Source organism: Neomonachus schauinslandi, chromosome 1 (assembly GCF_002201575.2).
Source record: "Neomonachus schauinslandi chromosome 1, ASM220157v2, whole genome shotgun sequence".
NCBI lineage: Eukaryota > Metazoa > Chordata > Mammalia > Carnivora > Phocidae > Neomonachus > Neomonachus schauinslandi.
The window spans coordinates 70,035,534-70,063,267 of NC_058403.1; the positions used below are offsets into that span (position 1 = coordinate 70,035,534).

At 46.4% G+C, this 27,734-nt stretch overlaps 1 protein-coding gene across 1 annotated transcript; it reads left to right on the top strand.

Annotated features, from left to right (window-relative positions):
- The first annotated feature begins 420 nt into the window (after positions 1 to 420).
- On the top strand, positions 421 to 26,509 carry NRROS (negative regulator of reactive oxygen species). Its single transcript, XM_021692525.1, has 3 exons — positions 421 to 523; positions 20,982 to 21,099; positions 24,306 to 26,509. Exons 2-3 carry the CDS (start codon positions 20,995 to 20,997, stop codon positions 26,274 to 26,276), a joined length of 2,076 nt encoding a protein of 691 aa, XP_021548200.1. The 5' UTR covers positions 421 to 523; positions 20,982 to 20,994; the 3' UTR covers positions 26,277 to 26,509.
- The last annotated feature ends 1,225 nt before the right edge of the window (positions 26,510 to 27,734 follow it).

The window sequence follows — 27,734 nt, forward strand, 5'->3', positions numbered from 1 at the left end:
AAAACAGATTCTTCACTGTAGAGAACAAACTGATGGTTACCAGAAGGGAGGGGGGTGTGGGGATGGGTCAAATAGGCCATGGGGATTAAGGAGTGCACTTGTTGTGATGAACACCGGTGATTAAAATAAAACTTAAAACAAAACAAAACACAAAACTCTAAAGCAAGAAAGCCTGGGGAGCCTCGGTTAGGACTGCTGGGAGACCCTGCAAGTCACTGGCCTCCTGGCTCACCCGTAGGTAGGCGGGGGGCACTGCGCCCCGCCGGCCGCCCCCTCCCATCCCCCTGCCACCGCCCGCGCGCAGCAGTTCCCTGTAAGATGCCTGCTCTCTGCTGAGTGCTGAGTCGCTGAGCGGCTCGCTCTCCATGTGACTTCAGTTTCCGTCCGTTCCTTCCGCAAGTGCTAAAATAATCTGATGCCCCAGGGAGAAGAGGCAGCCCAGCCCCGCGTTCGGCTGCTCTCGAGGAGGCCGGAGCCCCGGGAGAGGATGCGCCCCGCGGAGCCGCCTGGGCCTGCGGGAGCCGTGAGTATTTCCTGCGGGGCGGCCCTGCCGGGGTGGGCGCGCTCGGGCGCCGCTGGGTGTAGGAGGTCGGTGTCGGTGCCCCACGGCCCGGGCCTGACGGGGAAGTTGTGGCTTGCTGCCTCCAAACGCCACCACTTTGGTGCTCAGTTTGGGGGCCACAGCGCCGGGTAAGTGGAAAAACCTCCCTCTGGGAGCACTTAGAGCTGAAAAAGGTGGTGTGGTGTAGTGAAAACAGTGGAGGCTTCAGATTCCTCTTTTGAGGCTTTGAGTCCTGGCTCTCTGGGGAGAATTTCTGAGCCTCAGTTTCTTCATCTGTGAAATGGGCACGATAATGCTCCCTCCCTGGGCTGGGTGACTGGAGGTAATGAGGCTATTCTGTGAACACTCAGCGTGCTGAGTGCTTGGATCTCCCTTCCTCCCCCACAACGTGGTTTGAGAATCACCATTTCATAGATGAAGGCACCGAGACTCATTAACAGCAACACATATTTATGGCCGTCTTAACGTGTGTAGGTGTGCTCAAGGTGTTGGGGATAGAACTTGAACAAGACAGGCAAAGCCCCTTCCCCAAAATGTTTGTCCTTGGGAAATTCTGTAGGGTTCTGTTACTTCGACTCTCAGCTAGTAAGTATCAGAGCGAAACTAAACCTCAGGCCTCTGACCCACCCCTTGTCCAGTGCTCTTCCCAGCCCTGGTGGCCTCTCCATGTGGGGCAGATTATAGAGGGTTCGGCTGTATCCCCATGCACTCAGGAACTGACATAAGTAAGGAGCCACTGACCAGGCTCTTCTGTATGGCCCTCAGAACGGGCTGCTAGCTCACGTTGCTCCAGAGAGAAGGTGGCCACGTGTCCAAAAGTGTCTGGGACTATAGGAGGCTGAGCAGGATCCTAAGAATGGAGCCCCTGATAGGACTAGTCCTAAGTGGTGCACTTCCAGGGGAACGGAGGGGACCCCACTGGAGGTTTCTTTGCTGATGGGTGCAGCCTGTAGGAGTCTGGATGGTAGAAACATTCACTCCATGGAGCCGGCCTTGCGAGACCGTGTGTGCCCCCTTCTCCTACCTTCTCCTACCGGCTGCACTGCTCAGACTGCTTCTGTGGATGCTGATGGTTTGCTGGTCTCATAGCCCTGAGACTTACTTCTTTTCCTCACACAACCATAGGTGTGTACATGTATGTCTGAGAGTTCCTAGAGGTGATTTAGGGAATCATGGGCAAAAAAAAAAAAAAAAAAAATAGAACAAAACAAAACCTTGATTCTTGCCTTTAGGTTAAAAAAACAAAACAAAACAAAACAGCCAGTTTCACAAAGAAGGTGCTTTCATCTAGTGGGTCCCCTCATAGGAACTTCATGAAAACCCATATAAACCTGATCCCACATAGTGCTTACGCCTATCATCCAAGAGCAGGAACCTCCCAGAGAGCAGGGCCTGGTGGCTTTGGCCTGGGGCCTGTGTTAGGAATGCATTGACCTCTCTCTGTCCCTGACTTCTTTCTTCATCACAGAAGGGTGAGGCCAGTACCAATTATAATTTTTGTTCTGGCTGCAGTGTGCATCCACACCACAAAGTGTAAACTAGACTCTTGGATGGACAACTAGATGTGCCTCCCACTATCTTCAGACCCGCATTATAACCACATAAGTCAGAGGACAGTGGGCTTTCAACCATGACTGAAAAACATTATCTTTCTCAGGACATGCTGTATGCTCAATGATGCTTAGGACGTGTCTGCATATTAGTGACAAATATTTTTGCCCTTGATAGAACTTCTTTATTATACTCATTTCCCACCCCTCAAAGTATTCTTCTCAACATCATTGAACAAATGTTATGTGTTCATTGTGTGGGGGCTTCTGGGCTAAGTTAGGTGATGATCTCTGAATGCTCACAGAGGTGAGGAGAGGGATAAAGGACACTGGTACTTGGATCTTATCAAGCTTCACAAGCAACTGTAAACATGAGTTCAGGGGTCTTTTAATTGCAAATGACAAAAACCCAACTCAGCCTGGCCTCAGAGAAAAAAAAAAAAGATTTATTATTTTAAATAACCAAAAAGTCTATGTGGAATAGCTTCAGGCATGGCTGGATCCAGGTGCTCAAACATTGCCAGCTTTGCTTTTTTCTGTTATTAGGCAGGTCCTAAAGCTGGTGGCAAAGATACTCCCATTGCTCCATGAATTCAAAGAACTGCAGCTTCAAGCTTAGTTTCCACCAGTTTGGCATGAGCAGGAACAGAAAGCCTCTTTCCCAATAGTTCTAACAACAATCCTTCTGTTGAGTCTCATGGGCTTGTTGTCAGTGATGTACCCATTATAAGCCAATCACTGTGGTTAGGGAAATAGAGGGCTCTGATGGACCCAGCCTGGTGCTTAGGCCCCTCCTTGGAACCAGGGATTGAGGTCAAACCCAAATAAACACGGACTTCTTAAGAAAGGAAGGGGGTTGGTTGCCTGACAATGTAAATGTACTTAACACTACTGAGCTTTACACTTAAAAATGGTTAAGACGGTAAATTTTATGTTACGTGTATTTTACAATTTAAAAAAAAAAAAAACAAGGGCACCAGAGTGGGGCAGTCGCTTAATCGTCCGACTCTTGGTTTTGGCTTGGGTCATGATCTCAGGGTGGTGAGATGGACCTCTGCACCCTGCACAGAGCCTGCTTGGGACTCTCTTTCCCTCTCCCTCTGCAACCCCCCTTGCTCGCTTGCACACTCTCTCTCTCTCAAATAATTTTTTTAAAAAATCAAACAAAGAGGGGCGCCTGGGTGGCTCAGTTGGTTAAGCGACTGCCTTCGGCTCAGGTCATGATCCTGGAGTCCCGGGATCGAATCCCGCATCGGGCTCCCTGCTCGGCAGGGAGTCTGCTTCTCCCTCTGACACTCCTCCCTCTCATGCTCTCTGTCTCTCATTCTCTCTCTCTCAAATAAATAAATAAAATCTTTAAAAAATAAATAAATAAAAAATAAAAAAATAAAAAATCAAACAAAGAAATAAAGAAAGAAAAAGGAAGGTGTGGTTTCCTCAAAGGGGAATTGAGGAGTTGTTACCAGAAGGAGAAATGATTGTGGGTAGGAAAAACCAACTGATTTCCAGAGTAAATGGAGTCAGGTGCTGAGACCAAACCACATGTGTCTTCTCACTTTAATGCATGAGTGATTTCAGACTGAACAAAGGGAATAAAGGAGGAAGTAGAACGCTGTCGTGTTCTCAGCAGCAGGGTGGGCATGAGGAGCAGGGCTAGTACCTGTGATGGGCTGAATGTGACCACGAAGCCCTGTGAGGACACAGGGATGCCCCAGGTCCAGCCCCAACCCAGAACATCACTGTGGTCAGGTGCTAGCTATGTTCGCAAGAGCCTCTCTGCTGTGCCTCCTGGAAAGAAAAGAACCGGGAGGAGATTTCTCCACAGAAGTTAGCACTTGGGCTCTGTCTTTTTACCTTGACTCTTGTCAAGCAGGACCAAAATGTCTGAGGCAGCCCAGTACTCACAGTGCCAGCAGGGCTCCTCTTGGGGTACACATCATGTTCTCCAATAACCTCATATCATTCCCTTTTAGATGTCAGGCTGGATACTGGTTCCTCCTGGTCCTCCTTGTTACTCCTCGTCTGGTCCAGCCATTGTCCCTTGGGTCTCTCCTGCCTTTCCAGTGTTTCCTTGGGGGCCCGACCAGATGCCAAGGCTGGGTTCTCCCGCTCAGGTCATTCCACGCTTGGCCCTGGGTCACCTCCTTCAGCTTCAGACACGTTAATGGTCTCCCTATCGCTGCCCAGACTGACACCCTGAGACCTCCTCATGGGACTCTCCTCATGGCCTTTCTCTTGTTTTAGGTTCTCGAGCCCTTTCTCCAATCCCTAAACTGAAGTTTCCATTATATTTAGTAATACTGGCTTCTTATTTCCTTCTAAATGCCCAGATTTTTTCTAGGCTTTCTAGCTCCTTTTGCAGAACTGTAAAGGCCCTCATCTTTGTCACAGGTACACTCCATGGCATTCACAGGTTACCTCATCCCAACAAAAGCCCCGTGGCCCCTTGAACACTCAGGGGTGCTATTCAGAACATTCAAACACTGCACGGTACAGGCAGGCACTGTTCAGTCGGAATGGACATTGTCATTAGAGGCAGGGTTGTGGGGCCCCTGACGGGGCAGGTGTTACCTCCTTGGTTGTTGGATCATTGTGGGGTCCTGGCAGTTCCAAGAGAGGGCCCGGCTCATGGGGTGTCTGTTTACCAACAAGTACAAACCTGTGCCCCAGCTGAACATTCACTCAACATGTATTCCTCCCAGGCAGGTGCATATCCAGCACCTCCTACCTGGGCCTGAACTCAGCTCTGGTTTTGGCTCTGCCGAACAATTACCTTTGCCCTTTCTGAGCCTTGAATTTCCTATCTGTAAAATGGAGATAATGAATTTGAACCTAGATGTTTGCGCACCAATGTTCATAGCAGCATTACCCACAATAGCCAAAAGGTGGAAACAACCCAAGTGTTCACTGATGGGTGAATGGACAAATAAAATGTGATCTATACGTACAATGGAATGTTACTCAGCCACAAACAGGAATGAAGTTCTGATACCTGCTATCACATGGAAGGACCTTGGAAACATTATGCTAAATGAAATAAGCCAGGCACAGAAGAACTCATATATGGCACCATTCCACTTACAGGAGGTACCTAGAATAAGGGAATGTTTAGAGAAAGAAAGAACAGTGGCTACCAGGAACTGAGGGGAGGGAGGACGGAGAGTTACTATTTAGTGGGCAGAGTTTCGGTTTGGGATGCTGCAAAAGTTCTGGAGAAGGATAATGGTGAGATTGCATGGCAATGTGAATGTGTTTAATTCTACTGAGTTGTACACTCAAAATGGATTAAAATGGTAGATTCTATGTGTATTTTACCCCAGTAAAGACGGGAGGTAATAGTGCCTAGTCTGTAGAAATGTTGCAGAGTGCTAAGTGAGATCAAAGGTCTGTAAGAAACCTTTGCAATCTCAAGTGCTATTATTGCCATTATTATCCACTAGCAGTAAGTTATAATCCACTTGTTTTGGCTTTATCCAAGAATTCTCTAAAAACCATTGTTATTTTGGGGGGAAGGTTTTGTTTTTAAATCACATTGCTCCCATTCCTCTGTGAATTCAAATAGGTTTTAGAGAAGAAGAAAAAAACAACAACCTTAGAACAGATACCTACCTTGCCAGTACAATTTGAGGGATTTTGAAAAAGACAAAATGATCTCCCCTGCCATCCTGAAACTACACCATGAAAACTTTATTACTTTTCACCATTACCTATCTAAATACCCATTAGAGAGCAGTGCATTAAAGAGGGTATCAGTCACTCACACTGCAATGTCAGCTGCTTTCTTCCTAATTTTGGCTGAGGACACTAAGACAGTGATTATCAAATCTTATTTTTTTTAAAAGATTTTATTTATTTATTTGAGAGAGAGAGAGCACAAGAGGGGGAAGGGTCAGAGGAAGAAGCAGACTCCCTGCTAAGCAGGGAGCCAGATGTGGGACTCGATCCCGGGACTCCAGGACCATGACCTGACCTGAAGGCAGTCGCTTAACCAACTGAGCCACCTAGGCGCCCCAAATCTTATTTTTTTTTAACAAGACAAACTTTCCCCAAATAGCCTTTGCAATCTCAATTGAGATTAAATTAATTAAACTGATCCAGAAGATTGAACGAGGAGTAACTTTATTTTTAGTTACATCACTTGATATGCATTCTAAAGTATTTAGGGGGAAGTATGCTGATGACTGCAATCTATTTCTAAATGCATCAAAAACTAAGATGGATTGAAGGCTGGATAGAGGGATAGGTAGAGGTTGTGTGAAAAAAGCAAGTGTAGTGAAATGTTCAGAGTAGAAGCTAGGTGGTGGGTATACCAGCAATCCCTGTCAAATTCTTTCAACTTTGCTATATGTTTAAAATGTTCATAATAAAATATTGGAGGGAAAGTTAAATTACTAACAATACCTAGTAACTGCTCATTTTCCTTTTCATGAACATAAAAATCAAATAATAAAAAAAATTCTGTAAGAACTTTCTATACTATATTATATTATATTATATTATATTATATCATATGGATCATTGCTCAACTGAACTCTTAGGATGTGATGAGAAGATGACACATGCACTGGGCCTTGTAGGATGAATAGGAGTTTGGCAGCTGGAGAAGACCAGAAAAGGGCATTTCCCACAGAGGAACCAGTGTGTGAAAATACATGATTTAGTCATGGATAGCAAATATCCGGGGGTGGCTGGCGCTTGTGGTATTGAGGTTGAGTTTTGCTGGATTCAGACTAGGTTTCAGTTGCAGCTCTGACATTCTCTGGCTCCGCAGCCTACACCTTTGTGAGCCTCAATTTACCATGTATGAAATGGAGATGACATTCACCTGCTAGGATGTTGTGAGGATCGTTATATGCAAAGCCCCTGGCACAGCATTTATCCCAAGGTGAGCACTCAATAAACATTAGCTGTTGCAACTGAGAGCCTGAGAAGCAAGTTGGGAGCTTGATTCCTACCCCACTGAGCTGGGCAGTCCTCCGGAATCTGTATCGTGTCATTCCTCAGTCGGGCTCTTTCTCAAGGGAACCAAGGTTGGAGGGGCGGCGGTAATGTATTTCCACTCTGGGCCATAAGCCTTGGTTCTCACCTATAACCCCTTTCCTGCCCATGGTCTCCCACAGACTCTGGGTGGTCTTTCCTCCTCCGAACGTCCCCAGGTCCACACTCCACGGCTCAGACGGATGGGAGAAGGTAATGCCGCTCCTGTCTTATTTATTTCAATGCCAGCTCCCTGTGTACACGGAGGAAATCTGCCTTCCCTTTAATTCTGACACTACCCTGTCTTACTAATCAAGTCCACACGTTTCGTTATCTTGACAACGTTTTTCACACACATTCTCTCATTCGGTCTTGACATGACCCTGTGAGATCAGCAAGGCACTGACGGCCTTATTGTCACCCACGGCCACTCTGGAGTGTGAGAGAGAGCCAACTTGTGATACTGAAAGGAAATGACAGGTTTGAAACTAATGCATCATTGCTTGGGTGCCTGTCCACAGAGATTATGTGGGTCTCTCATAAACAAAGGTGACAACACGTTCCCACCACCAGCCCGGTAAGAGCAAGGTGTTGTCACCCCACTGGGAGCACATTTGCGTTTTTAAACCTGTGGCCGTGGAACAGGACAGAGTGAACTGACCTCCGTTCATTCTAAAGAGCTGACCCTGACCACGTAGGGAAGCCGGCTGACTCCTTTGTAGCCCTGAGGACACAAAGTCCGGCAGGGTAGTGTTTACCACACACTGGCTGCCCGGAGTTGTCGTAGGAAGAGCCCAAGAGAAGAAAATCTGCTGTGGCATTCAGCCTCTCTCCAGGCGCGCGCAGAACCTCGGCCATTCCCAGATGAAGCCTCTTCTCCCAAGCTCAGGTGGCATCGGGCTGATCAGGTGTGCGAGGCTGGGGTGGGAACCAGACATCTGTATTTTAAACCAGTGCTTGGGAACCATGGCCCCACCTTCCCCGTGGCACTTTGTCCATATCATCTCATCTCTCTGACCTGAGTGGTCTCACCTCCAAAATACTGGGGGGTAGTCCCTTCAGAAATGCTACAGTTCTCCAGAAAAAAATGGTCAGGTACTAAATTTGAGTGAACATGCATGTGCCAGAAGAGTCATGTGCAACAGATGTGTCCTTTCTCACATACCTACTTAGGGCCACACGTCCAAGGAGCATTCCAATAAATTCAAATGGTACAACTCCTCGCTTATTTGTGCAGGCTGAGAGTAGGATCCAAGTCCTAGAAGCAAATAGGAAGGGTGAGCTCCCACCCAGGGTATGGTTAAGCACAGGCAAGTCGATAACCTGCCAAGGATGACGCTGTAAATATGACAAAGACTATTTTTTGAACTCTCTTTGAAAACTTGCCTTACAACACAGGCATTATGATTCCTGTTTTCCTGGGGAGGAGATCGAGGCCAAGAAGTTGAATGACGTACTCAAGGTCAAGCCAGGCTTTGAACCTGTTCCATCTGTCCCCTTAGCTTGCGCCGTTCCTTCACCCTTCCCACCACCTTCCCAGAAGCTGGACTGAGAACATGCATCTAAATCTAAATCCCCTGGACCCTGAAAATGAAAAATAATGTCTATAAAACAACTTACTTTAGTTATTAGTCAATGATATTTTTTTCTTCCATTAACTCCAAATATGATAGTTTTAAGCACACTCACAATAATTTCAATTCTAAGTACCTATAAGAAATTCTCTATTTTAGTGATATTTATTAGGCTCTGATTATAACATATTTTAATAATAGATTGATTCCATTCTTTTAAAACTTGTCTTTTTTTAAATTTTATTTATTTATTTGAGAGAGAGAGAGAGAGCACAAGCAAGGAGAGGGGCAAAGGGAGAAGGAGAAGCTGAGCAGGGAGCCTGACATGGGGCTCAATCCCAGGACCCCAGGATCATGACCTGAGACATGTAATGGACTGAGACACGCAGGTGCCCCAAACTTGTCTTAATATAGTAATTGAAGTTGATTATTGGAAAATTAGAAAACACAAAGAAGCAAAAATACAGATAGGAAAAAGCAAATTATCAGGTGCAATTCTCCCCACTGTTGAGATTCAGATGTGTGCCTTTTCAACTATTTTCCATACACATGCAGGTGAATGCATATTCCTTTAGCAAACTTGGGATTATACTATACATTCTATTTTACATCTTCCTTTTTTCTTAATATTTTATTATGAACATCTTTCCATATCGCTAAATATATTGCCACTGAAGAATTTTTAATTGCAGCACAGTATTCCCATCATATGGTTGTAGCATAACATATGTAGCCAATTCTTTCTTTGTTGGACTTGTAGATGGTTTCCACTTTTAAAAATTATTATTACTAATATTGCACTGAATATCTCTGTAAAAATATTTTTACATACATTATAATTCCTTTGGATAAACCCCTAGGAGTGGAATTATTGAATCAAAAATAATCTACAGGGGCGCCTGGGAGGCTCAGTCGTTAAGCGTCTGCCTTCAGCTCAGGTCATGATCCCAGGGTCCTGGGATCGAGCCCCATATCGGGCTTCCTGATCAGCAGAGAGTCTGCTTCTCCCTCTGCCTGCCGCTTTCACTGCTCGTGTGCTCTCTCTCTCTATCAAATAAATAAAATCTAAAAAATAAAAGTAATCTACATTTTCAATGTCTTTGATAAATTTTGTAAAATTGTCCTTCAGAAAAAGTGTGCCAATTTTCTCTCCCATCTTCAGGGTATAAGAGAGTTCTGGAGGCAAAGGGTCCTCAAAAGCCATTGTGTTGCCTATGTTTTAACAAGTTCATTAGTAAGAGAGAAAGCCAGGGCGCCTGGGTAGCTCAGCTGGTTAAGCAGCTGCTGTCAGCTCAGGTCATAATCCCAGTCCTGGGATAGAGTCCCGCATCGGGCTCCTTGCTTAGTGGGGAGACTGCTTCTCCCTCTGCCCCTCCACCTGCTTGCTCTCTCTCTCTCTCAAATAAATAAATAAAATCTTTTAAAATTTAAAAAAAAAAGAGAGAAAGCCAGAGAAGCAAATTATGAGGTCTGAATTCACACATCAAAATTCTAAATACCGTTAACCCAATCCTCGGTATGCAAGTTCCCTTTATTTTTTTTAAATTTTTAAATTTTTAAAATTTATTTATTTGAGAGAGAGAGTGCAAGTAGGGAGGAGCGGCAGAGGGAGAGGGAGAAGCAGACTCCCCACTGAGCAGGGAAGCCAGACTGAAGCTGAGTTTGATCCCAGGACCCCAGGAACACGACCTGAGCCAAAGGAAAACGCTCAATCGACTGAGCCACCCAGGCATCCCTTCAAGTTCTTTTTAGACGTTTTTGCGGTGTGAACATTGATCCTTTACAAAATATAGGAATGTACTAATTCAACCAAAGATTACAACTGGTTCTTTTTTTTTTTTAAAGATTTTATTCATCTATTTGAGAGAGAGAGTGAGCGAGCGAGAGAGAGCACAAGCAGGGGGGTGGAGGAGAAGAGGGAGAGGGAGAAGCAGGCTTCCCACTGAGCAGGGAGGCCAGTGCGGGGCTCGATCCCAGGACCCCGAGCCAAAGGCAGACACTTAACCGACTGAGCCACCCAGGTGCCCCTACAACTGGTTCTTTACTTTTATAACTATTCTTCATTTTCTTTCACATATAATACCAAAATCATATTTAAAATATCTTTGGAATTAGTACACGTTTTGGACATTTATCCAAAGAAGATGTAGAAATAAGTCAATAAACTCATGTAAATGCTCAACATTGGTTAGACATTGGGGAAATGCAAATCAAAATCACAAAGAGATAGCACTTCACACCTGCTAGGATGGCTGGAATAAAAACGACAGGAAATAACCAGTGTTGATGAGGATGAGGAGAAATTGAAACCCTCATACACTGCTGGTGAGAATGTAAAATGGTGCGGAAATTGGAAAACAGTCTGGCAGTTCTTCAAAATCAAACAGAATGATGATATGTCCCAGCAATTTCATTCCCAGGGTCTATACTCAAGAGAATTGAAAACATGGCCAGAATAAGCAAATCCATAGAAATGGAAAGGAGATTAGTGGTTGCGAAGGGATGGGGGAAGTGACTACTAGTGGGTATAGGGCCTCATTTTGGGGTGATGCAGATGTTCTGCAATTAGACTGTGGCGATGGCTGCACAACTTTGTGAATATACTAAAAACCACTGAATTGTATACCTTAAAAGGGTGAATTATATGGTATGTGAATTATGTCTAGATGTTTATTTTTTATTTTTTTTAAATTTTATTTATCTATTAGAGAGAGAGAGACAGTGAGAGAGGGAACACAAGCAGGGGGAGTGGGAGAGGGAGAAGCAGGCTTCCCGCCGAGCAGGGAGCCCAATGCGGGGCTCGATCCCAGGACCCTGAGATCATGACCTGAGCCGAAGGCAGACGCTTAACCATCTAAGCCACCAAGGCGCCCCTATGTCTCCATTTTTAAAGTATACCTTGTAGCTTATTTGTAGGAAAAGAGAGCACAAAGTGTTTTTAAATTTTTTTAGACATTTTTCTTAGATTTCATAGCTACTTATCAAAGTAATCCTAAACTCACTATTCAAAAGTTGAATAGTTTTTATCTTGAATCTATATTTCTTTCTTTCTTTCTTTCTTTCTGGCCTCGATCAGAAGGACTTGGGCCCCCCTCATCTTGAATTTAAAGTTTGAGCTAAAATGTTATTCTTGCTTTCCTTTTTCTCCCTTCTTTCCTTTTCCAGACTACATTTTAAGCAATAAATATATCTTGCTGAACCATTTGCTTGGTGTCAGTACAATTTCTCCAAGCAAAAATCTTGCAAATCAAGTTAGTTTTATGTGCAGATTCTCATAAAACAGAGATGATGTCTACAATTATCTAACATGATGATTTGTCAGTACCCAAAATAAGTCAATTTTCCTGCTACAAGAATCTAATTAGTTTTAGAGTACACTTTTTTTTTTTTTTTTAGGGAGGGAGTGGGGGGGTTGGGCAGGGCAGTGAGAATCTTAAGCAGGCTCCACATCCAGCACAGAGCACCATGTGGGGCTCGATCTCACAACCCTGAGATCATGACCTGAGCCAAAATCAAGAGTTGAACACTTAACCGACTGAGCCACCCAGGCACCCCTAAAAAGTGTTAATTTTTTGTAACTTTTAATTTTGAGACCATTTGAACTTACAGAAAAATTGCAAAAATAACAAAGAATTCTCATAAATTCTTCACCTCCATTCACCATTTTGTCATGTTTGGTTCCTCTCTTTCTCTATTTATTTATTTAAAAATATATATATATGGGGGTGCCTGGCTGACTCTGTCAGTAGAGCCCACGACCCCTAATCTCAGGGTCATGAGTTCAAGCCCCACACTGGGTATGGAGCCTACTTAAAACACACATACACACACACACACACACACACACAGGTATTTTTTTCCTGAATGATTTGAGAATAATGTTGCAGGGCGCCTGGGTGGCTCAGTTGGTTAAGCGACTACCTTCAGCTCGGGTCATGATCCCGGAGTCTGGGGATCGAATCCCGCATCGGGCTCCCAGCTCAGCAGGGAGTCTGCTCCTCCCTCTGACCCTACCCCCTCTTGTGCTCTCTCTCTCACTCTCTCTCTCAAATTAAAAAAAAAATGAGAATAATGTTGCAGACATGCCCCTTTACCTCCAAATAATTCATATATTTTCTAAGAACAAGGCTAGTCTCTTACATAGATGTAGTACAATGATCAAAATCTAGATGTTTAACATTGATATAATATTGTTTTTTGTTGTGGTGGTTGTTTTTAAGTAGGCTCCACGCCAGGCATGGAGCCACATTCGGGGCTTGAACTCATGACCCTGAGATCAAAACCTGAGTTGAGATCAAGAGTCAGACACTTGACCAAGCCACCCAAGCACCCCTATATAATACTGTTATTTCATCCATGGTTTGTATTCAGATTTTGCTAAGTACCCCAGTAAGGCCCAGTAGTAACTTGACCATTTAGTTAAGGAGGTGTCTGCCAGTTTCTCCACCATAAAACTGCTATTTTGCCTTTATAAGTAATCTGTAGAGAGGTACTTTAAGACTAGATTAATATCTTGTTTCCCAATAAATTTTTGCTCTTTTGTTTTCCCATCCCTCGATCATTCTTGCCTGTAGGTTACACTTTGAAAAATACATTGCTAGATTCAGATTTCAGTCACTTTCTCTAATTTTCATAAACCTTGCATGCACTTTGTTGTCAATTTTGTCCTTTGTGTTTAAGCTTATTTTTTTAAAGATTTTATTTATTTATTTGACAGAGAGAGACACAGCGAGAGAGGGAACACAAGCGGGGGGAGTGGGAGAGGGAGAAGCAGGCTTCCGGCAGAGCAGGTAGCCCGATGCGGGGCTCAATCCCAGGACCCTGGGATCATGACCTGAGCTGAAAGCAGACGCTTAACGACTGAGCCACCACCGCACCCCTGAGTTTAAGCTTATTAAAGAGCAAGTCTTATTTTAGTTAGCTCCTTTTCGTTGCCAACATGCAATAGTTGGGCCAGCCCTTGGGGGGTCGGGGGTGGAGATGCTATCATGAGAAAACATGGAGCTTGGAAATGGATCTGACCCTGCAGAGAACCATCAGGAACCCCAAAGGCAGCCTCAGAGCCCATTCTTGCCACCCAGCCTGCAGGGCCCACCATCTTGTCACTCTTCCTATTCTACCTTCTCTGATCTCTGCCCTCTGTTGACTGTTTTCATTCTTTTCTGTTCATATGTCTTGTAATCTAACTCATAGCTCCTGCTTCCTCATGGCAAGATCCCTCAAAAATTCAATTCTACCTTCTCTCTGTGCCTCTTAGCTCCAATTTCCACTGCTCATTACCTAATTTCGGGCACCTGATTGGCTCAGTCAGTTAAGCGTCCAACTCTTGATTTTAGCTCAGGTCTTGATCTCAGGGTCATGAGTTCAAGCCCCGTGTTGGGCTCAACACTGGGCATGGAGCCTACTTAAAAAAAAATTACCTAATTCTCTCCCTTGTCTCTGCATTGGGATCATTCAGAGGGTGCTGGCTGCATGTAAGGATTGACCTCCTCTGGCCAGGTACTCCCCCAAGATTCTGTCAGCTTGATGGAGGTAGAGGTGGAGGTGGTGGGAAGGTCATATGTTTCCCCTGAGGGCTGCCTCTTAGAGGGACTGCAGGTGTGGTGGACAGAGCTATTGACCAACCTGGACAGTGGAAGTTATATTAGTGCATCAAGTCAGAACACATGATCTAACACTCTGGTGCTCCTTTCAGATAGGAGAGAAGCTATCTGGAAGCTCTAGTTTGAATGTCAGATGCTAGAATTCTCAGGATATCTTTAAGGTTTATGTTAAAATGCATTTTTAAAAAAGATTTTATTTATCCATTTAACAGAGAGAGACACAGCGAGAGCAGGAACACAAGCAGGGGGAGTGGGAGAGGGAGAAGCAGGCTTCCCACCAAGCAGGGAGCCTGATGCAGGGCTCGATCCCAGGACCCTGGGATCATGACCCGAGCCAAAGGCAGACGCTTAACAACTGAGCCACCCAGGCACCCTGTGTATATGCATTTTTAACAAATGTTTACTGAGTATCCTTCTAAGGAGAATATTTGAAAAATGTTATGTTCCAAGAAATACTGGGACAACAAATTACCATTATTACCCCTCTTCTTTTAGGAACTCCAACATTTATCTCATGTTCCTTGTTTATTTTTATTTTGAAAAATTTCAAAATTTACAGAAAAGTTAAAAGAAAGTATCATGCTAAATTTATCTTTTGGTAATATTTTGCTTTAATTTTCTCTCTCTCCCGCACCTAGGCCATGTGAAAGTAGGTTACATAGGGGCGCCTGGGTGGCTCAGTCATTGGGCGTCTGCCTTTGGCTCAGGTCATGGTCCCAGGGTCCTGGGATCAAGCCGCACATCGGGCTCCCTGCTCGGCGGGAAGCCTGCTTCTTCCTCTCCCACTCCCCCTGCTTGTGTTCCCTCTCTCGCTGTGTCTCTCTCTGTCAAATAAATAAATAAACTCTTAAAGAAAAAAAAAGTAGGTTACATAAATTGTAGATATTGTGAAACTTCACCCCTAGATACTTTAGCATGCATTTCCCAAGAATAAAGGCACTTTCCTACATAGCCAAAAAAAATCATTTTCATACCTAAGAAAATCAGCAATAATCTGATAATATCATTTGTACATAATACTGTCTAAAAACACATCATTTGGTACACATGTAAATTTACCCCAGTTGTCTCAAATTTTTCTGAGATTTTTAAAACTCCAAAATCTACTTGAGGTACATGCATTGCACTTGGTTATTATGCTTCTTCTTCACCTGTAATCAGACCTCCCCTTCTCCCCTCCACTGCCTTTCTTTGTGTTTCAAAACTTTGACTTCTTTGAAGAGCCCAAGCCAGTTGTCTCGTAGGACAATATACAGCCTGGATCTGTCTGATTGTTTCCTCATGACTGGGTCCAGGGCAAACATTCTTGGCAAGGGTACTGCTCTGTGTTTCCCAAGGCGCCCCACCTGGAAGCTCAGAGTGTCAGGTGGTCTCACCACAGGAGATGCTAAGTTTGAACATTTGGTGAGGGCTAAAGTCATTCTAATTTTTTTGCTACGGATCAAAGAGATCAAAGCTGTTTGCCCGAGGCTTTCAAATACTTCTTGGTAGTAGGAATTATTTGAAATGGTCACAGACTGGGGTTTCTGTCCTTTATTATCTGTTCTCTGTGGTGTGTGACCAGCTGCCCTTGCCTTTCTCCCAGGATCCCAGGTGGGATTTGCTCTTTTATTTTTAAACAAAGGCAGATTCCCTTTCTGTGGAGACCTCTAGCTAGCACCTGTGCCTTTCGTGTTCACGGGTGTCAACCTCACACATTCACACCCTGCACTTACGCATTCTCTGCTTCTAGAGATTTCTTCCCTCACACCAGTCCATAAATATTTTTTTTTACAATTTTAATTAATTAATTAATTATTCGTCAGAGAGAGAGGGAGAGAGAAAGCACAAGTAGGGGGAGCGGCAGGCAGAGGGAGAAGCAAGCTCCCGCTGAACAGGGAGCCCAATGCGGGGCTCTATCCCAGGACCCTGGGATCATGACCTGAGCGGAAGGCAGCCGCTAGCCACCCAGGCGCCCCTATAAATATTTGTTTCTGACACCAGTACCTCTGAGCTACCATCTTTCTCCAAAGACCCCTTTGTTTAAAGCTTTTCAGCTTCTCTGATTATTTTGAGGAGAAAATTCTCAATTACATGCTAATGTATGTATAACACTCTTAATACTTACTGATAGCACCTTTAGCAAAGAGGGTGCAGTCCCCGCTCTGTAGTAGCAGTGGTGAGACGGGCTGGGGAGGTGAGAGTGTGGGAGTGAGGTGATATTCAGGGTGCCCCTGGATATTAGAAATCCAGCATCCCTTCCTGAAAATGAATCAAAGCCCTCCCACACAACAAAACCAAAACTCAAGTCAGAGTTATTCCTTAGTATTCCCAAACTTTCAGTATGAGATCTTTTAATGTATAAAAAATACCCCTAGATTGGCCTTTACATGTGGTTGTGTTTTACTACCCGCTGATTAAGACATTACATCATGACAGAAAACTATTTAGAATTAATCACCCTTAAAAAAAGAAGTTTTATTTTATTAATACAGGAAAATCTACATGCATTTGGGAAAAAAAGTAGTATACATATATGTTTAAGTGTTAGATGATCTAACAAAACTAGGGATGCTGCTGCACACCTGAACGATTTTGATTTTTGTGATGACAGGGACATGGAAATGTCAGGACTTCAAGAAGGAGAGACCAGTCGAAAGATTTCACTCACCTTCTCTTCCCCGTCCATTGCAAAAGCAAGCAACACCCGCACAACCCCTCACTGAGGCCATTCCTTGGCCTGCATGTTGCCATCTTCCATTCAAGCGGTCCTAAGCCCAGAACTGAGGTGGGCATGGGGATGGGGATGGAAAGTGCTCCCCAGGATCGGGACACCCTGTCCAAAAGGAGTAAATGTTCCCAACCCTTTCAGCCCGCAGGACCATCCACTTGGTCTTCTTTCACCTTACTTGGCTCAATGAAGCTGGAGGTTCTCCGTACTATTTTGTGGAAACAGAAAAAGCAGCAAGCATACTTTCTAAAACAAAGAGGAATTTTTACAGCTGATATGCATTCTCCTTCCTCACTGTTAGTGTTCTCTTGTTCTAGAATACAGTCTTGATTCATGTTGCTTTTATGAAATGAATCTGTTTTCACCACTTATTTATTATAACTAGGTATGCACAGAGAAAAACCAGACAAAAAGCTATATCGTATTTCTGCCTAAAAAGGAACAGTGTATAGGGGTGCCTGGCTGGCTCTGTTGGTCGAACATGCGACTCTTGATCTTGGGGTCAAAAGTTCGAGCCCCACGCTGGGCATAAAGATTACTTAAAATGGGCGCCTGGGTGGCTCAGTTGGTTAAGCGACTGCCTTCGGCTCAGGTCATGATCCTGGAGTCCCGGGATCGAGTCCCGCATCGGGCTCCCTGCTCAGCAGGGAGTCTGCTTCTCCCTCTGACCCTCCTCCCTCTCATGCTCTCTGTCTCTCATTCTCTCTCTCGCAAATAAATAAAATCTTAAAAAAAATTGCTTTAAAAAAACATTACTTAAAATAAATAAGTTAGTTTTTAAAAAAGGAAAACTGGGATTGATATGGTTGAATCCCAGGTTTCCATGATAGCCAATTAGAATCTCAAGACAAATGATTGCACAGGGATGCCATGAAGAACTGGAGGTTCTAATATTTCAAGGACTTCTTAGAGAAGAACCAGCAAGGACATTTTGTGATGATTGAACACAAACAGAATAGTTAGAAGATGAAGAAGAAATATAAATGCAATACTAAGAGGACTTCATTGTAACAGAAGGTAGGCTTTAGAGTCTTCATATCTCCAGGTGAGATGTGTTACGACATGATACAGGACTTATGTCCTGCTCGCACCTGGGTCACTAGTGTCTTGTCTTTCAAAGCTTTTTATTAATTAGAAGCTCACAATCTCTGGCATTAGCCATGATCATGAAAGCCATGACTGGATAAACTATAGAGAGACCTTATAGAAATTGTTAACTGAATAAAAGAATATAGAACTGTAGACTCTGATTAAAAGAGAAGAGGACTTACCATTTTTTGCCTCCACACTTAGAAGGAACTCTTCAATTTTGTTATCTGGCTTAAGAAGATGCAAACGGAGTCTGTTGATGCCATCTGCTTCTCGTGTCAGGACCTCAGCTCTTATAGAGGGGACTTTCCCAGTGGTCACCCAGACCCGGAGGAGACGTGATACTTATTCAAACCCTATTTGGGTTGATTCGCAGTTCCTCTGTGGCTCCTGCAAGTGGTTCACAGTCCATGAAATGGGAACCATGGATCCAGGCCCTGTTAATTATAGTGAGGGGAGGTTCCAGGTTACCTCATTTAAATTATTAATGTCATACTGCCTTGATTGCCCTCCATGATAATTATTTTCTTTTTGCTTCTCTTTCTTGGAGATTACCCATAACAACCACTCAACCAGGTCAATAGTGTTTGAAACTCATAAATAATAATTATGTTATTAACTATCCTCATAGTTAATGAAGCATTTTCACATATATTGCTTGATCTCATAAAAACTCTGAAGAGTTATTATTATCCCCATTTTATAGAGGGATTATCTGAGTCTTAGAGGCTTTATATGAATTGCTCAAGGACGAAGAACAAATACTGGAGCCAGAATTCAAACCCTGGTCTGTCTGGTTCTAAATCCCATAATTTTCCCGTGCTGCCTCATGAGAGGAGTTGCCCAGAGGGAATGGCAATAATTTTTTTTTCCTGGTTGGCTGGGTTTAGGAGGAAGGAGTAAATATATTTTAAATTTGCAAAAATTTTCTCGTCGACCCAGAAGTTAAAATTATACTCTGGGCATGACATCAGGCCCATCTAGCATTCCAGTCTAAAGAGTCACATTCTCCCTGAAGAAATTGTAGTCTTGCCCTGTACACATCTAGATTTGGTATAAATTGAAATGGCTTTTCTGGAAGGGTCATTGTCACAGCAGCATGTACCATCCCAAGCCTGACAGAGGGGGTGAGGGAGGAAGGGGGGGGCAAGTCCATGGTTGCCATTTCCCTGTTTGTCTTCGATAAAATATAGGACGCCCAGTGAAACTTGAATGTCAGATAAACAATGAATTTCTTTAGTATAAGTATGACGCAAATATTGCAAGGGACATATTTACATTCAAAAGTTATTTGTTGTTTATCTTACATTCAAATGGCATCCTGTAATTCGCCAAGTCTGGCAACCTTATCTCAAGGTGGGCAGTGATCCCAAGGTTGTATCCTGTGTGTGTGTGTGTGTGTGTGTGTGTGTGTGTGTGTGAGGATCCTAAGGACAAAGCCCATATGGCTCTGCTTTTGCCATCTGTGCCCTGTACATGCCATGAGGTAGTAGTTCCGTACAGGTGCAGAAGCAGAAGGAGGGCTAGGACGGGGATTCCCAGTGTCCAGCAAAGACTGATGAATTCTGAGTGAGAGGTTCCCTCTGTGGTAAGGAGAGCTGACCTGACCTGAAGTGAATGCTAAAGTTAATTTACCTGGTTTCACTTTGCTTTTCTGCTAGTCTGTTTTCACTGGTGAGTATTCAGATCTGACCAGGAAGTTAAAGTTAGCCTCAGAGATGTGTAAACTCATTCAAAGAAAGAGAAAGAGGAAGGGGCCCAAGGTGGCCTGGATGTGTGAGGTAGAAAGGTCTGTGGGTCTTCTGGAATAGGTGAGGAGGTTCATATTCTGGAGCAGGCCCTGTGGTCCCTCCCGGGGGCATGTCAAGGAGAGGATGGTGCAGATGAAATGCTGGTGCCAGGCACTTGCCTCTGATTGTGAGGAACAATGCCAGTGGGCTATCAGCCCTCCCAACAAGAGGGCAGTCAGTTCAACAGCACCTTCAGGGAGAGAAATTATGCTGCTTACTCATCCTGGAGCTCAGGGAGGGGAGCCTGGGGGCTGCTCTCAGCCCTATTCCTAAGTTGATCTGGAGCCTGGAATAAGCCCTTATTATCTCTGGGCCTTTGAATGTTCTCCTGTAAAACTGTGATGGCAGAGGATATACCAGATTTCCATTATGGTTTCTCTTAGTTCTAAAATTCTGTTGGTATATGTATAATGTTAAGCCTTCTCATGGTTCCTGTTCTGTGTTCACTGGCCAGATAAGAGGGCTGGCGACCACACTTCATCAATAATCCTTATTATATCTGAAGATGACTTTTCATTTGCCCCTCAGTTTTTTTCTCTTATCCAGGCAAAACATCAAAGTCCTTTTTTTCAAAGGGCTATATTCAAATGAGTTTACCAATGAGATCTACCCTCCTAAAAGCCTCGTGTCAACACAGTAATTAGTAACTCTATGGGACCAGAAGCTACAATTAATATTTCAATCCCAGTTCACCATTCTTTCATTCATTCATTTGTGCAGCAAATATTTATCGAGCTCAGGCGAGGCATCAGGCAGATTTGAGCTTTGGGAGGAAAACTTCAACAGAACGACAAAACATGGCAAACTCCAGGTGACCTGAGACCTGCTTCCTCAAGTCCTTTGGCTCTCTTCTGCTGGTGGGCTCTTCAAAGTTTCAGTGTTCGGCCACCTGTCCATCAAATGGTAGAAGCAAAACAAAAATAAGTTCTATCCTCCAGTTGCAGGGAAAGGTTGAAAGTGTTGGCTAACCTGAGGTATTTGAAGAATCTGTGGGTTTCCACCTTCTTCTAGCTGTGGGCCTCCAAGACCAGACATAGCGGGGAACCGGCTCCTTCTACTAAGAGTGCAGAGCAGCCCTTGGGGATGTCCTTCTCTGACCCACTTTTTCTCTGCCCTCTGTCCACAGTGCTGCACTTGAGATGGAGTTACTGCCCCTCTGGCTCTGCCTGGGTTTTCAGTTCTTGACACTGGGATGGAGAAATCGAAATGGAATGGCCACAGCTTCCCAAGGGGGCTGCCTGTTGGTGAGTTTTCCAGGGAACTCTGAGCTGTCGGTTGCTTCTGTCCTGACAAGGATCGGTCCATTGGGAAATCTGGTGGATTGTCCATCAAAGAGGGCAGGGAATGAAGGAGTCTGGATCACCTTGCAGCTGCCTACGTGCTGCCGTGTGCAAGCTGCTCCTTAACCAAAGGTTAGGACGATGCCTGGGGAAGGCCGGGCAGTGCCTGCCCCATCTTTTTCATACCTGCTGAAGACAGGAGGCCCCTGAGGTCAGTCACCCAGAACAAGAAGACCTTGTTAAAAATCTGGATGATCGAGCTCCACTCATGGTATCAGAATCCCTGAGTAGGGCGTAGTACAGTTGGAGAAGCCCTGACTCAGAGCTTGTGTATGAGCCAATAGCAAGTGCTCAACAACTGTGCTGCAGAGTGACATCCTAGATCACGTTCAGGCTGAAGAAGGTCCAGGGAGTGGAGAGCTGAGCTTTTGCAGTTTGCCCTCCCCGGGGCTTTCAGCCTGTATGTGGAAACAGACTTGGCTCATAACAACTGAGCACATTTCTGGAAATTTTCTCCCTTGCCTATAAGTCTATGAGATCAAAAGTCTGCTTAGGAAACATACATTTAATAAACATTCCTTGAGTCCTATTATATGGTAGGCACTGGGAAGACAAACTGAATGTTGGGGTAATACCTACATTCATCGCTGATAAATCTCAAAAACCCAGCTGGTCATGGTTCTTAACCACTTTTAGTAACCTCTAACCACTATGCTGTAATATACTCCAGTAGGGAGTGGGGGTTATGAGCCAGAGCAGGTTTAACACCCCCCCTTACTGGCTGGTGACATTGGTGGGAGAAGGGGCACTCTGTGTCTCAGTTTCCTCCTCTGTAAGATACCGAATAGTGGTACCAGCCAATAATACCATAACACTGCATTGTTACGATGATTAAATGAGTTAGTGTATTTAAAGCTCTCAGAACAGTGCCTTGTGTGTAGTAAGAGCTCTATGTTTTATCTAGTATTACTGTTGTTAGTCTCTGCTACAACTTCAGGCTTCCATTATCCCCTTACAGAGACAATCGAAGATTAACTTCACAGTAGCTAATTCAGGAGGGAATCAGGCATAGAAGGAGGAAGGAAGAAAGTGTGAGTTCTTTGATAGCCTTTCAGGGTTCAGGCTAGACACTTGCCTGACCCTCTCCAGCCTGGTGGGCAGGAGCAGGGGTGGGCTGCTAGGGAGCTCAAAGAGTGGATTCCCTGTGGCTCTTTAAAGCCTGAGAGTTTGCGAGTCCAGCTATCTGCAGTGCCCCTCCTTGCCTAAGCCACGTGTTATCATAAAGTGGACATGATGAGGTTTCCTTGGCTCTAACAGCCACGTGGTCCTTTTGTAGCCCTTCAGTGGGGCTGCAGGGAATTGCAGAGGTGGGACCCCAGAGCTGCAGCTGCTGTGCTGAAACAGGGTCCCACAGCTTGAAGAAAGCCCCTAACCACAACATTCTCCAGAGAGTCCCTGTTAAGGGGAGACCAACACTTATTCAAATAAGGAAATACATTATTTCTGCATGGGGAGACGGAGTTTTGTAAAGACTCAGTTATCCCCCCAGTTAACCCGTAATTGTTATGCAATTCCAATCAAAATTCCAAAGACTTTCGAGGGGAGGGGAAGAGTGAAAAGAACTTGACAAAGTCATTCTGATGTTCATCTGGAAATTAGAAACAACTCCAATGCTCAGCAATAGATTAATTAATCAAATCATGCTAATCATCATAGCTAACATTTATCAAGCACTGACGTCCCAGGTTCTGTTTTGTTTTACATAAACAATCACATTGAGTTCTCGAGAAAAAAAAAAAACCGTATGAGAAAATTATAATTTCCATTTTACAGGGGGAATAATGAAGGTCCCGACCGGTTAGGTGACAGCCCAAAGTCACCCATTTGTTGAAAAGCAGAACCAAAATGGACTGACCCTAGAACTCTTGCTCTTTAGCACTGTGCTATTCATGCAATGAACTAATATACAGTTGCTTAACAGAATGTGGTCAGATTTATTTTTCTTGCCACAGCGATATGTCTGTACACATTATCGAGGGTGGTAAAAGTAGATTACTGGACAGTTTGCAGAGTGTGGTCTCATTAAAAAAAATTTTTTTTTCCATAATCACTGGCCTTATCCTACTGACCAATCCTTGAAAAGGAAGGCCATTATTCTTCTATCTTATCCCTTAAAACTTTTTTTCCTGGACACCTGACATCCTGGTGACTGATTTTTTTTTGCCAGTCTTGTAAAACACTGGGCTGCGCTAAAGCATCCTGAGGCTTGTGTGATTTCTGCAATAAGAACAGGGTCCTCCCATCCATCCTACCTCCTTATGCTGCACCGTCATGGTGGAACAGCACCCGGGGAGGGCACTGAACTGGGCATTAGGAGCTCTGGGCTCCTGTCCCTGCAATGCCATTGGCTCTTCACTTCTGTCCAGACCCCACTTCTCTGTACCATTCAGAGTGGTGATGAGCTCTAAAGTCCTTTTAAGCTGTAATACTGATCAATCCAGAATGTAGAGGAGCATCCCAGGCAAAATTAGTTCAGGTGAATTGAAGATGCCACAGCATCTCGGTTGTCTGGCGTTGACCCCGTTGGACGCACAGGCGTTCCGGGAATAGCGATAAGGATGCGACAGTGGCCGTTTGCGTGAGTGGTGCTCACCGTGTCAGGTGCTGGGCGGCCTCCCGTCTAACCCCACTGCAGTCCCCCGAGGTGGGCACTCTCTATCTTCGTCTCCATTTTTCAGAGGAAGGACCAGACTTAGGCTAAGTTATCTGCCCACGGTCACATGGGAAATAAATGGCAGAGGTGGGCTTCAGACCCGGGTACAGCCTTGGTCCTCAGTCCCTCTCACCGCTGAAACCAAACTGCGAGCACAGTTGTCACTGCTCAGAAGCCAGCGGACAGGAGCTCAGATGTCCTCTGACACGCAGTGTGTTGTGGGGGAGGCCTGGGACTCAGCTCCCGGTGACTGTTTCCACGTGACGGTAAAGAACAAAGAGAAGCTTCCTTCTGTTCTACATTTTCCTATCCTTCTTTTTCTTAAAAAAAAAAAAAAAAATCTCTAGAGCCACTCCCCGCACTTGCAGGAATCGTCCGGTGACCGGGCCGGGTTTCTGCACATAAGCGGCCGCCTTGGAAGCCCCCTCCCTGCTGACCGGTGTGTTTCTGGACCTAGGTTGAGGGAGTAGCCGACTGCCGAGGGCAGAACCTGGCGTCGGTGCCCAGCCATCTCCCGCCCTACTTGCAGAGGCTCATCCTGGACGCCAACCCGCTGAAGGCCCTGTGGAACCATTCCCTGCAGCCCTACCCTCGCCTGGAGAGCCTCAGCCTGCACAGCTGCCAGCTGGGGCGCATCGGCCGCGGCGCCTTCCGGGGCCAGGCCCGTCTGCGCAGCCTGGCGCTGCCCGACAACTCCCTCTCCGAGAGCTACAGGGACACGGCGGCTGCCTTCCGCCTCCTGCAGGCTCTGCGCAGGCTGGACCTGTCGGGGAACTCCCTGACAGAAGACATGGCGGCCCTCATGCTCCGGAACCTGTCTTCACTGGAGTCCGTGTCCCTGGCGAGGAACACCATCATGAGGCTCGACGACTCCGTCTTCGAGGGCCTGGGGCGCCTCAGGGAGCTGGATCTGCAGAGAAACTACATCTTTGAGATTGAGGGTGGCGCTTTCGACGGCTTGACCGAGCTGAGACGCCTCAACCTGGCCTATAACAACCTCCCTTGCATCGTGGACTTCAGCCTCCGCCAGCTGCGGTTCCTCAACGTCAGCTACAACGCCCTGGAATGGTTCCTGGCGTCAGGCGCCGAGGCTGCCTTCGAGCTGGAGACGCTGGACCTCTCTCACAACCAGCTGCTCTTCTTCCCGCTCCTGCCCCAGTGCGGCAAGCTGCACACCCTCCTGCTGCAGGACAACAACATGGGCTTCTACAGGGACCTGTACAACGCCTCTTCGCCTCGGGAGATGGTGGCCCAGTTCCTCCTGGTGGATGGCAACGTGACCAACATCACCACCGTCAACCTCTGGGAAGAGTTTGCTTCCAGCGAGCTCGCCGATCTGCGCTTCCTGGATATGAGCCAGAACCAGTTCCAGTACCTGCCCGCCGGCTTCCTGAGGAACATGCCTTCCCTCTCCCACCTGAACCTCAAGCAGAATTGCCTGATGACGCTTCACATCCGAGAGCACGAGCCCCCCGGGGCGCTCACGGAGCTGGACCTGAGCCACAACCAGCTGTCGGAGCTGCACCTGGCCCCGGGCCTCCCCGGCTGCCTGAGGAGCCTCCGCTCACTCAACCTGAGCTCCAACCAGCTCAGGGGCGTCCCCGCTGGCCTTTTCGCTGACGCCGGTAACATCACTACAGTTGACATGAGCCACAACGAGATCTCCCTGTGCCCCCAGCCAGCTGCCTTGGCCCGCCCGGGCCCCCCACGCTGTGTGGACTTCCGGAACGTGGCATCCTTGAGGAGCCTGTCTCTGGAGGGCTGCGGGCTGCGGGCCTTACACGACTGTGCGTTCCGGGGGACCGCCCTCACCCACTTAGACCTGTCCGGCAACTGGGGCGTGCTGAACGGCACTGTCGCCCCTCTCCGGGATATTGCCCGCACGTTACAGGTCCTGTCTCTCAGGAACGTGGGCCTCAGGTCCGGCTTCATGGAGCTGGACTTCTCTGGGTTTGGGAACCTGAGGGACTTGGATCTGTCGGGGAATTCTTTGAGCAGTTTCCCACGGTTCAGGGGCAGCCTGGCCCTGCAGACCCTGGATCTCCGCAGAAACTCTCTCACAGCCCTTCCCCAGAGCGCGCTGTCCGAGCAGCTCAGCAGAAGTCTGCGGACCATCTACCTCAGTCAGAATCCTTACGACTGCTGCGGGGTGGAGGGCTGGGGGTCCCTGCAGCGCCTGCACACCATTGCCGACCTGCACATGCTCACTTGCAACCTCTCCTCCAAGGTCATTCGCCTGCTGGAGCTGCCCGGAGGCACGCCTCGGGACTGCAAATGGGAGCGGGTGGACATGGGCCTGCTGTACCTCGTGCTCATCCTTCCCAGCTGCCTCACCCTGCTGGTGGCCTGCACCGTCATCTTCCTCACTTTCCGGAAGCCTCTGCTTCAGGTCATCAAGAGTCGCTGCCACTGGTCTTCCATATACTGACCTGGCTACGTGCCAAGGTGAGAAGCTGGGCCTGTGCATGCAAGAACACGTTCTCCGCCAGATCTCCAGATCTGATGCGGAGGACAAAGCTGGTGAATTGAGGTTTAAGTTAAAAGTTTCAAATGTTTCCATCCCTCGTTGTCCCCAAGCCCTTCCTCCATCATTGTGATTCACCCTCATCATCCTGGTAAAATATTTATTAAGCGATGTTCTGTGACAATAAAACACATGTCTCTTAAATATTTTTTAAATCAAACTCGGCTTGTGTTTTCTCTTTCTTTAACGTTTTTCGGGAATTTCACCCAGATTACTTTACAGCATCCTCCCCCCGGGGTGACAACATGGAGCTGACTAGAGAGGGTAGCAGTTCAGAGCTCCCTGATGGCAAAGACAACTCCAAGAGCTTGTCCTGTGGGTGTGAGGGTCTGTGCCCTGGGGGGGTGGGGGTGGGGGTTCACCAAGGACAGGAGTTTCCGAGCCGGGGGTCTGAGATAAGAGTTCTCAACTCCTGGGGCGCCTGGGTGGCTCAGTCGTTGAGCGTCTGCCTTCAGCTCAGGTCATGATCCCAGGGTCCTGGGCTCAAGCCCCGTGTCGGGCTCCCTGCTCGGCGGGAAGCCTGCTTCTCCCTCTCCCACTCCCCCTGCTTGTGTTCCCTCTCTCGCTGTCTCTCCCTCTGTCCAAAAATAAATAAATCTTAAAAAAAAAAAAAAAAAGAATTCTCACCTCCTGTCGTGGCCACTGCAGCCAGGGTGGGCCTGAGTGCCCTGGGTTCACGCCTGCAGTTTGTGCAGGCAAGCATGGCCCTCTCATGGAAGAGTTCAGAGAACGATAACTGGGCCCGGAGTTTATTCATGCAATAAACTGAACACCAGGCACAGTCCTTGTTCTGACGGAAAGGAAAGAGGAATGTAGAAAGGAGTGGCTTCTGCTAAGGCTTCTGCATAGGCTACCGCTACTCTACTCTTCGCAAAAACCACAAACAACTCAGCAGAGGTTGAGCATCTGCACTCACGACATCCCTGGTTTTCTTCTCCTTCCCTCAGTGAAGAGAGAACAGCTTCTGTGCTCCTCTGTGAGGAAAAGACGACGAAGACACAGGCCTTGCCCTTTTGGTAGTTTAGGATTGACGCTGTCCTTGCACTTTTTATCCCTGTTTATTGAATCATAAAGGGGCTAAAGGCAGGCGTGGGGCTGGGGGTGAGGGGGTGGGGAGAGGACAGAAAGCCCACAAGCTGATTCCTATTACCACGGAGACTAAATGTCAGCAGAAGTGTTTAGGCCACTAAGCAGAGAGAGAAAAGCAGTGGTCTTAATTTGACAAAGCAGAAACTTCCCTCGGCGCTCTACAAGGGCATAAAAGGCCGTTTGGTAAGGCTCCACACTCCAGCACCTGTGCCAGCTAGCTCTTGCCTGTCCCGCCCCCCCCCCCCCCCCCCCCCCCCCCCCCCCCCCCCCCCC